Genomic DNA, 10,940 nt, shown 5'->3' on the forward strand with positions numbered 1-10,940 from the left:
GACGACACGCACTGCCGATTTGCGATGTCTACGACGGTGCCGCACTCTCCCTCTCGTTGTTCTCGACAAACCCTCCATGCGAAGCAGGCAAATCGTTTGCACGTGTCATTTTATTTATTTATTTTGTTTTCTATCGGGTGTTGTCACCCATATGGGTCCGGGCAGGGGACTCAACGGCGCTCGGTACTCTTTGTTCACAGCACATGTTGCAGTTTTTTTTCTTGTTTGTGACTCCGGCCTAGTGCGTTCGAATAGGTTGGCTTTTTCTTCAAAGGGTCACGTAGCCCGAGCAGAACACGGGCCGTCGCCTTCGTTCTGGAATGCCTAGAGGCGAAAAGGGACGCGCGAGCTCCCTCAGAAACCGACCGTATGCCTCGTCTCGGCCTCTTGTATCCGGTTGCCGGCCCAGACGGCGCATGAACGCCTTGCGGCAATCGAGAACAAAAGCCGAGAAAGAAATGACAGACGAACAGACGGGGGCATGATCGGCAGACGCTGCCTCAGGATATCGAGACGACGGAAGAGTGCGCGCGCGCCCGCCGGGACCCCGACGAGCCGAAGTAGCGATCGGCCGGCGGCGGACAAAGGGGGCCGCCGCCGGCAGAGAAAAACACGTACGCACCTTCAGACGCCCCGATGTGGTCTCCCCGGGACCCGACTTGCGCGCGCTTACCCGGAGTGCACGCAAGCAGGGCCCGATTCCCGCCAAAATGTTAGTCAATGGCGAAAGCCTGTTGACCTTCGTGTGGGCGGGATGACAGCAGAGCGACAGTGTTTTATGACCCGCTGCCACCCCGTCCAGGCAGGGAGGAGAGGGACACGGAGCTCCCCTCTCTAAAGGGACTAAAGTCAGAGGACTAAATTGTGCCGTTGATCCCCACCGTCGACCGTTACCTTGCAAGGACGAACATTTAGTCCCACAAATTTGCGCACGACACTTCGCCTCTGCACACGGCACGCACGGTGGATTAACCGTTGATCCAAAGGTCCAACGGCTGCCGTTAGTCCCCTTTTCCCCGTTTTCGGCTTAGAGTGTACACGTTAACCCTTTTGCTCCACAAGTATACCACGTCACACACATAATTAAGGGAACTTGGATTTAGTTTGTCCTATTAGCACTGTGTGAAAGAAAAGAGCGAATGTTCTTTTTTAAAGCATTAAAAGACACGGCGTAAAATAGGAGTATTGAAACCAATTTTGATGGTAGTTTAAAAAAAAGATGCGCAAGTATATTACGTGCTTGTGTGGAACGGGTAGCAATACGGCTTCTTTGGACAGGGCTGAAATATTCAGGAGCTTAGCCTTTGGTGATCCCAGCATCATAAATACATTTGCGGGTTATCTTAAGACCAACAAGGAAGCAGTAACGCTTCTCATCCGAGCCTTCTGAAAAGCATTTTTTGGCGCATCAAATGACATACTGCCGTAGCGCTATGATGAGAGAGAAGTACAGGATATGGGCCGTCAGCTATATCGCAGCTGTTTTTGAAAACCTCACTGTCACACTCCCTTTGCCCATGACCTGGCGTAACGTGGCGCTGTAAGGCTTGTACATTGTTGATCCAATCAGCAGTCTGCAAAAACGATGCGAATGATACTGCAATTGTAGGAAATTTTCGTCGGACAGTTCGGAATTTCTTTCAATGCTGAAAGAAAAAAGTTCACCGACGATCACGACACTCCCCGACGCGAAATTTGAGCGCAGCTGTATAGGTGTTTTCATTTCGCGATATATTGACTGGCGCTGGCAATGTCTCGTGCGGCACGTTGCAAACGGACCGAAGTGGGGCTCTACTGCATCGCTAAACGAGAGATCGCGAGAGGCAGCGCGCAGGTGACGCGTGGACGCGATTCACAGCAGCCGCCGCCGCAGACAGACCTCCACTCATGCAGCGCTTGGTTTCCATATATGGTAGCGGTGGACGCGCTCGTCGCGTGCCATCGGTGAAGAGATAAGGGCGGTAAAGGGCGCGGTATACTCTGGGGCCATCTCGTAGCGGTAGTCGCCGCAGGGCGCGTCTTGCACGCGGCACTACGCTTTTCTTCTCACGCTTTCGCCATGCCCTCCTCCGCCGCTTTCTACATCATGGTTCCGCTGCGCCCTCCCCCCTCCCTCCCGCTTTCCACCTCGTGCTCGATCTCTTCGCTATCGGAGTCTTTTATCCGCGCTCCGCCTTCGGTATTTCATCCTTCGCTGTGCTCGCTCGCTCGGGTATACTAGGACGCCGAGGCACGATGTCGACGCTCGCCGCAGGACCGGGCGCCTAAGAGCTTAGCCCTGAAAAATAAGCGCAAACCTTACTTTTTAGGGCCTCTTTTTTAAACTTGTCATCGACTTTCAAGCAAAAGCAAGAAATTGGTGAACACACCTCCAGCACTAGACGCGAGAGTAAACACTCCACATGAAGCCACGGCCGTCTCGGCTCGCACCTTTGAATCCGCCACAGATGTCTGCATGCAGAGCGGGTTGGGGCCCTGCACCGACCGCCATGGGCATACAAAAAGAGAAGCGCGGTCATCTGCCCCCATTCAGACAGACGCAAACGCACGCGCGCTGGTCTCCCCAATCCTTTGCATGCGCGGGAAGACGATGCGCACGATCCTATGCCTCTCGCCGCACCCTCGCACGCTTCCCTTCGCAGCCACAGCACACAGCGCGCAATAGGATCTTATGGCACTTTAACTTTGTACGGAACATGACGGTGAGAAGATCTTGCGGCTCCGCTTTGGGGACCACACTCTACCTCGCGGTTAGAGGTGCGTAAACGGCAACATGTCATTCCATCTGGACCCAAAGTGGCAGTTAAGTTTCGTTATGTTGAGCTTTAATTGTACTTCTATCCTCTTCCCTGTCCAAGTGGACACCCTCAAAATCCTTCACATAATGGCAAGCTGATGCAAAAATAAGGCCTGCGCTTGAAAGTCTGGGTGCCATCTAAGCCATAGAGTTTCCTAGAAGTACTGCAGGGAACTTTGGCGCTGGGATCGTTCAGCCACCACGGGAATGATGGGTAGTACGTGGATTGGTCTGAACGTCGTGCTTGTGGATTCGGACGTTCTTGTAGCGTCGTTTATTACGATTTACCTGGGCCTAAATTATCCTATATTTCAAAGCAATTTGTACTTTTCTTTAACGCAGAGGGTATAATGAGACGCCGCAAGTACGCATAATCGCAACCTGAGCCGTGCTCCCGCATGGGTTGCAGAAAATAGCGCTAGCCTTTTCTCCTTCCCCTCAAGAACCACTTCCCTGACAATTGCAGTGGTTCCGCTTGTCCGTGCATCCGTGGCGTAATGATATCAATATTGGGCTTCTGTGCTACAGGTCCTGTGCTTGAATCCTGCCGTCAAACAATTTTTCTTGTGTTTAATTATTTATAATGCAGTGCCTTCGTGAAACGATCACTTTGCAAAGTCACAAAGACGAAGTTTAAGCAAATGCGTCATCCATCATGCCCATGCTGGCTGGACTGCCCTGCTTGCCGGTCCCTTAGACAGGGCCACAGTTCTCTCTAGTAATTGTCTACGGTTCAAGCCATCACATCTTCACTAAAGTATCCCAGAGGGCGCTATCGCTCTGTACCTGTTGAATGGCCTCAATAACGTGCATGTTGGGAATTCTAACTTTGTTCTAGTGGGAACTACATCTCCAGGTTGCATTCTGTGCGCAATGCATTTTCTGTGAGGTATGCAGGAGAACTATAGGGTGTTCATATTTATGTGCTGGGAGCGCTTCCATTTTTCTTTCGTTCTCTTTAGGGCGGGAACTGGACTGCGGCATGACCATGTATGCAGCAGGTCTATTTTTCTATTCCTCAGTAGCCACCACAATTACATTGTTTGTCTTTGTTGTAATGTAGGATGTCATTGAACAAGTAAAAAGGACAAAAGACCTTTATGTACCGCCAAATATGTCTTTATTAATGTTATCACGGAAACAATGGAAGTCGTGAAAATGGTGCGAAGTATTGACATTATATTATCGTGCCTTAGTCTTCAACCCCTTGTTGCTTGGACGCGAGAGACTAAAAGCAAAAAAAATGAAAATAAAGCTCTGATTGTGGTTTCATCAGCTGTAGAAGGAAAAGAGAATGATAGAAGAGGAGAGGGAAATGTTAAGTGCACCGATTTTGAAAGGGAAGATAACAGCCCGCGTGGAAAGCACAATACCCACCTAGATTTCTTGCTGTACTGGGTGACGGCGACAAAGTAGGCACCGACAAACTGTCGGACGACCGACGCGCTCAGGATGTGTCCGCTGTCTTCCACGATTCCAACGTTCACTTGGATACGGTAGCTATTGTTACACGTTAGAGTGATCTGCAAGACATAGAAAAAAGGGCAGTTTCTGTATTGAGCGTTTAGTTTGGAGTGAGGCAGGTGTTAAATCGCGGTTTAGTCAGTAGAATGCACGCCTTTCTTTTTTATTCGTATGATATTGCACGTATGTACAAAAATCCAAATCCAGCCCGCTTGATGCACCAATGCCGTAGTGTGCGACTGGGAGCCCACTTACCCTGAATGAACTGTCCACTTATAATGAAGGTATTAAACTCCATTATCACAAGGCTAAACTGCACTGATGGAAGTTATAACAATCGCAGTGTACAGCAGCATGACTGGCACAAAGCACTTCGTTATTTAGTTCAATACAAAACCGGCCTGGCACCTCCTGCACTAGCTATCCTGTAGAGGCAAATCTTAAAATAAGGTGTTGGGTGTCACGATGTTGGCTGAGAGTGGTTGAATTTTGGTCACCCATCCCCAGTTCAACCTAATTGACACTTCTCGGCGGCCGTTGATCGACGAGTTATAACAGCGAAAATTACCAAAATAAGTGTTTGTCTCCTTGGGGTACACATGGTCATCTGTGCTATCTTTTGGTGTGACGAGAAACCACAATGACCAGAAAGAAAACAGGTATGGCGACGAGTATCGTGGTAGGACTGCGTGTTGTGGGCTGGGCTCGGAAGAATGTGACTTGTGAAAGCCATCGTAGGCACGCACCAAGACACGAGACAGGACAGCACGGCAAGCACTTCTAGCACCCGCGCTGTCATAAATTCCCGATATGCTTCCCCAAGTGACGCTGGGCCAGCTTTGAACAAGCGCACACTGCGAACTCGACAGTCCTGTCCTGCGTCTTAGTGCAACGTGCGCGCTCATTCAAAGCTGTGAAGTACAAAGTTCCAGGGTTTTAAATATGCCTGGTAGCGAAGCTTCCATATAGGAGCCGATACGTTCACAACATGGCGGTTCAGCGGCGGTTCATGGGGCTTAGCGCCGTCTGCATGTCGAGGGAACACTTCCGGCGGAAGAAAAAATAAGGTGACGCCATATCCGTTAAAACAGAAATGATGTCATTTTGTTTTCGAAGTCGGGAAATTTGTTTTGTTGGTCTGCCTTTAGAACTACATATCCAGATGCCCCGCCATTCGACTTGATGGCATTTCGCGCTTTCAGCGCGGAAAGCGACGCAAGGCCAGCCGTACGATTGTCGAAATCGCACTCCTACACAGAACATACTTTCTTTGGAGGCCGACGAATAATAATAATATTTGGGGTTTTACGTGCCAAAACCACTTTCTGATTATGAGGCACGCCGTAGTGGAGGGCTCCGGAAATTTTTGACCACCTGGGGTTCTTTAACGTGCACCTAAATCTAAGCACACGGGTGTTTTCGCATTTCGCCCCCATCGAAATGCGGCCGCCGTGGCCGGGATTCGATCCCGCGACCTCGTGCTCAGCAGCCCAACACCATAGCCACTGAGCAACCACGGCGGGTGCGAGGCCGACGAAAGCTTCGAGTGTAGAGTGCTGGTCCCATCGTCGGACGCCAAGCCCGTCGGCTGGTGCAGTCGCACGAAAACTACTAAACAATTATCTGGCGGTCGTAACTCACTACTTTTGATTAACAGGTTAAGAATCGATGAAGCTACCTGCGTCACCAAATTCAGACAAAAGTCGACAAGCAAAAGAAAAGCACTACGTGTGAGGGTGGCGTATTTCAACAGGTGAACTTTACGAGCCCGCCTTTCTCGCACATTTCAAGAGCTGCTATGTATTGCGAGTGATACGGGCGTCAACGCCCTCTGTAACGATGGGAACTGAAAAGAAATATCTTTATTATAACGATAAAATTAAATTAACTTGTATTTTCTTAACTCGTCACGAATATATAAAATTGACCACAAATTTTATTTCCTTTGAATGAATCTGTGTCTCGCTTGAATAAAAAAAAACGCTTTTTTCTTTCCCAATGTTTGTTCTCTCCAAACATAGTCGCGCTTCAATCGTTGCTCCCATAACCACCATTGCTGATGTCGGTGACAACTTGTACTGAGCCACTTCTCGCTTGGATCTGGGCGACCCATTTGGGTCGACCTTGCAAGGTCCATCTAAATAGGTCGCGAAGCTTGCAAAAGGTCGTGAAGCACGTCAAGACTTATCGCCAGAGATATCAGTTAGTGGTGCACGATTGATGCGTGACTAGGCGAGGGGGAGGGGGGGGGGGGGTGACGAACGCTGAAACTAGAAAACCTACGCGTAAAAAAAAATGTTCGAAAAAGTTCGAACAGTATACTGTCGTGCGAGTAAATATTTCGTGTCAAATATTTTGGGTAAACTGAAACAACAAATTGCATTTCTTTTTTCTATTTCACAATTTAGTTGTCAGGTTTCACCGATAACGAACAATCAGCGATACTGTCGCAAGCCTTGGCATACTGTGCAAAGCAGCTAGTATGTCCTGCGGAATGGCGTTGCTCACTTGAACGAGCTCTTTTTTGTTTTTATCATTATTTCCTTGCGTGTTTGTTTAAAATGTGACGTGCGCTTCACGTCAAATTTCGCGTGACCTAGCGCACGGCATTCATTCGCGAAGGGTGTGAGTGCAGGTTTTTGTTAATGTGCAAGTTCACGCTGCGTAAGCTGCCGCGTGGCAGCATTTTCGCACCGCGGGATGGATCGGTCCTGGACCGATTTTTCGCGGCATCCCGCAGCGACAAGACAGCCGCGAACGCCGAAGACCAATGAGAGCTGCCCCTTCAGTGATGTGCGGAGGGAGATGAGTGGTTTTATGCGGACCCGCCCGACCGCGTGATTCGTATTAGTACGTGGTATCAGCAGGCACGCTCGTTTCGTACTATCGTCTGCTCGCGTCAGCTCTCGCTCGTGCTTATTGCAATTGTAATGGTTTGCGATAGTTTTTTTTTTTCTTTTTAGAATGATGAGTCTAAACCGAGACGTCCCGACGGAAAGGTTTTCGGAGACAGTGCGCCATATCCGATTCTGTGCGAGAAGACGGGCCCTGATTACATTTGCGCGGAGGCAACACCCAGTAGCTCATTCTCCTGGTCTTATGAACGCGGCGACGCCGCAACAGAAGGGACCACATCATCACGATTATGATTGGTGGCAACGACATCATCATCATCATAAGGCATGACTCACGGGAAGAACGTAAAAACAGCGCCGATCTGTCAGCAGACGAAGAAAAAAGCACGCAACATCGCGCACCTACACGCAGAGCAAAATAGAGGAGGCGAGAGTTCATGATGTCACGTGAGTGCCGCAGCGGCTCGTCGCCAGTTGATGTGGCCGATCCACTGAATAAGGCGATACCTGTCTCAAGCGCGCGTGATGACGGACAGGAAATATCACGTGACCTAAGGAAGGCCAGAAGGGAACCAAAGCATGTCCAGCCGTGTATAAAACATTATTATTGATTACCAAAGTAAATTAAGGTGTACTAAGGAGAATTAGGGTGCATTAAGGAAGATTAAGGTGGATGAAGGAGGATTCCTGTAAATTACATTAGGCTTTTGCCTTCGCGTCTCTTAGGCGGTAGCTAAGGGCACCGGGGAATTTTACACTGGTAGCCTGCGAAGTATAGTGCAACTTACGAATGACAACTTAAATCACAAGAGCGGCTAAAATGGGGTAGCGGCGAACTAACTCTCACCGGGGGTGGTTTCGAAGTGAAGCCGTCGCTGGAGAAGAGCTTCAGCCGAGAAAACGACAGCACACGGCCGTTCCACGAGGAACCGGGATGCGGTGAATCCGGGTGGGAATACTGACCAACTGCACAAGTCCAAGGACGTGCCTCGTACTTCATCACAAACAAACGCAGAAACGCAAAGAAAGACGCCTCTCTCTCTGGAGGCGGTGAAAAGGCCGACGACGGTAGCGTCTCGGTCGCACTGACCGCATTCGCTCCCAGTGGAATCCGTGAAGGTGAGCCAGGCCGTGTACTGCAAGTCGTCCACCAAGTTTGTAATCCGAAACGAAGGCGCTGGCTGCATGAACCTGCACGCGAGGGAGATGGTCGAGGCACGGTCATTTTTGACGAACACCGTTGTCACGCGATGGTAGACAAGCATGTGTCGAAACGAGCAGCTAAAACACGATGATTGCACGATGCCATGCTGTAAAAGACATGAACAGACAGCGATATGCGTGGGTCGTGCATATGTGCTTGATCCTAGTATCTGAATTACGTGAATTACGCGCTGTCTGTAGGGACGAACATGGGCGACTGGATGAGCTTGCTCTCAACACTGCTGAATCGGTTTAAACTGCAGGGATACCTACGCAAAATGATACGGTGATTATCATACGCGTGATCAATGCATAGCGTCCCGCGATTACTGTCCACTGCTTTTTTTTTCGGACAAGCATGTACACCACGGTGTGGTAACTGAAGCTTCTCGGCAGGAACGCTAATGCATGCTCGGAACGCTCATGCCAACAATGAAAGGCAGGACGCTGCCCTGTGGGGTGCGAGGTCGCAATGCTTCTTAAAGCGAACCGTTTAGAGTTCGTGCCCTTGCATGACGAGGGGTATCCATATCGTCTTTCCGCATAACTGGTATCGCAATAATAAATGTTTTAAATGCGCCACGACGCTACGACTACGGCAAGCTCCGAAGAAGAAAGCGGCGTCCGCCCGAGCACTACAAGAACGCACACTGCGTGCGTTCCTCTCATCCGCTGCTCTATGGTACGAGTCAGTACGCGCATACGACCCAGAATAGGCCGCGCCAACACCCATGCCGATCGAGCAGCCGACGGGGTGGTCCGAAAAAAACAAAACAAAAGAAACACTCGCCTGCCCTGTGTGTGTATCAGCAGTTCCATCCTGGGCAGCAGGAACTCGTGCTGGTTGACGAGGGTGACATGGGGAACCTTGGCTGGCAGACTCGGAGCGATCGCGGGCTGCTGATCCAAGTCCTTCTTGGCAGGAAACTTGGGCCAACCGCTCCAGTCGTGAACTTCGTCCGGGTGGTCACTGGGAAGGTCCGCCGGGCGGACGACGTTCGGCTGAATCCAGATGCCCATCTGTGGCTCGCCCGCAGCGAAGGCGGCCCCGGCTGCGACGATGGAGACGGTCGGCGCCTCTTCGATGTCGATGTCCTCCGACTGGGACGCGCCGGCCTGCGCGACGTCGCTGCTTCCGCTGTCGCTGCTGGAACCGCTGCTGCTGCTGCTGTCGTCGCTGCTGGTGCCGTCGTCGTCCCCGCTGCTGCTGTCGTCGCTGCTGCTGCTCGCCGACACCTCGCAGTCGCCGCCCCTCAGCGTGGCGTAGCCGTTGCAAGCGCTCATCCGGACGTCGTCGTCCCTGGGGAGACCGGCGTTGAGGCCAGCGCCAGCGGAGCCAGCAGCACGGCCCGACGACGCCATCCTCGAGGCACAAGCGGCGTTTGCGAAGTGCGTCGCAGCGAACGCGATTGCAGCTGGTCTGCGACTGTTCAGTAGCTGCCGTTCGCTGTGCAGTGACTCGTTGTATATCGTGCTCGGAAAGTGTACCACTCGAGAAGGCTGACGCATGGCGTTTTTGATGATGATGATAATGATGATGATCACCTCAAAGTATTTAGCACATACCCGCTCACGGGCATTGGTTTTCTCTGCCGTACGAGCGTGTCCTGGTTCTTGTCTACAATTTTCTCCTCTCCCTCGAACCGCAGGAAGCCTAAAAACTTGTGTCGGAGCTTTCTTTTGTTGTCGCGACCCCTCCCTTAATCAAATTAGAGAATGACTGGCACGAATCCAGGCTACAATAGCATTGGGCTTGGTCAACTTTTTCTTGGAGGGGGGGGGGGTAAGTGATAATGCACCAGAGGGTATTTTGCGATGTTTGAATGACTGGTTTTCTGGATATATCTGTCTTCGTCTTCGCTCGCAAACTGGCTCTTTTGGGGCGGCGCTTGGCCTCGCGCTTTTCTTTTCGCGGGCACAAATGCACGCGATGCGACGAGCCACGAGTTCACGGGAGTTGGACCAAGCGTGTTCGACCAAGCCACAGCGGCTGTGGTTCGTCATGCCAAATCGGCGGCCACATTCTTTAAAAAAAAGTTTACTCCCTTCGCGGCTCATCTTGGACCACAATAATCGTCATCTGTCTTGCGCACCTTTGCTTTTATGACGGTACGTATAGTTTGCGGCATGCGCAGGCTCCGTCGCGATCTTAAGATTTGTGCTGGTTCCTGGAAAGAACCTGCAGGATGACGTCAACAATGGCATAACATAGTGCAATGCGAGGAGGGGGGAGCAAACAAGTCTTCTCTCGTGCCGTCAGTGGTGTATCCAGAAAACATTCGTGGGGCCGCAACATTCGTATGGGGACGGATTGCCAGCGAAGCTGTTTAGGCTGCATACATTATGAAATCATACTTTCCTTTAACGGCACCACACTGCGTCGTCGCCACATACTGTCTCCCCTCTCCCTCGAACGCTCGGCTGCGCGCGCTTATTCCTGTCCACGATACGGATGCGAGGAAATAATCTGAGGCGAACGAATGATTATACACACCAAGTGACACGACATTTCACATGATTTAATCGATGTGCTGCATTTTATTGGGCGAATAAAAGGACGACACCTTCTATGTCTTTATTAGGTTATTTTACATATTCATTTACTTTTTAATATCACGGGA

General features: G+C 50.8%; 1 protein-coding gene across 2 annotated transcripts; it reads right to left on the reverse strand.

Annotated features, from left to right (window-relative positions):
• Window positions 1-3,894: 3,894 nt before the first annotated feature.
• Window positions 3,895-10,021, reverse strand: LOC135913776 (optomotor-blind protein-like). 2 transcript variants are annotated; one of them, XM_065446430.2, is made up of 5 exons: window positions 9,110-10,021; window positions 8,207-8,307; window positions 7,964-8,082; window positions 4,175-4,320; window positions 3,895-4,073 (listed from the first exon to the last, which is right to left on the reverse strand). In XM_065446430.2, the coding sequence occupies exons 1-5, from the start codon at window positions 9,826-9,828 to the stop codon at window positions 4,070-4,072; spliced, it is 1,089 nt and encodes a 362-aa protein (XP_065302502.1). In that variant the 5' UTR covers window positions 9,829-10,021; the 3' UTR covers window positions 3,895-4,069. The 2 variants fall into 2 exon arrangements, with proteins under 2 accessions (XP_065302502.1, XP_065302496.1); XM_065446424.2 differs by having other exon boundaries at window positions 3,895-4,025; window positions 9,110-9,998.
• Window positions 10,022-10,940: the final 919 nt, after the last annotated feature.

The sequence above is a fragment of the Dermacentor albipictus genome, chromosome 3 (assembly GCF_038994185.2).
Source record: "Dermacentor albipictus isolate Rhodes 1998 colony chromosome 3, USDA_Dalb.pri_finalv2, whole genome shotgun sequence".
NCBI lineage: Eukaryota > Metazoa > Arthropoda > Arachnida > Ixodida > Ixodidae > Dermacentor > Dermacentor albipictus.

What these genes read in the sequence shown, in the direction of transcription:
- LOC135913776 (XM_065446424.2), bottom strand. Translation starts at nt 9,828, where the DNA reads ATGCGTCAGCCTTCTCGAGTGGTACACTTTCCGAGCACGATATACAAC. An exon ending in CTGATACACACACAGGGCAG is followed by an intron (nt 8,308 to 9,109) that starts GCGAGTGTTTCT and finishes CCTCGCGTGCAG; the next exon opens with GTTCATGCAGCCAGCGCCTT. An exon ending in CAGTACAGCAAGAAATCTAG is followed by an intron (nt 4,026 to 4,174) that starts GTGGGTATTGTG and finishes TTTTGCTTTTAG; the next exon opens with TCTCTCGCGTCCAAGCAACA.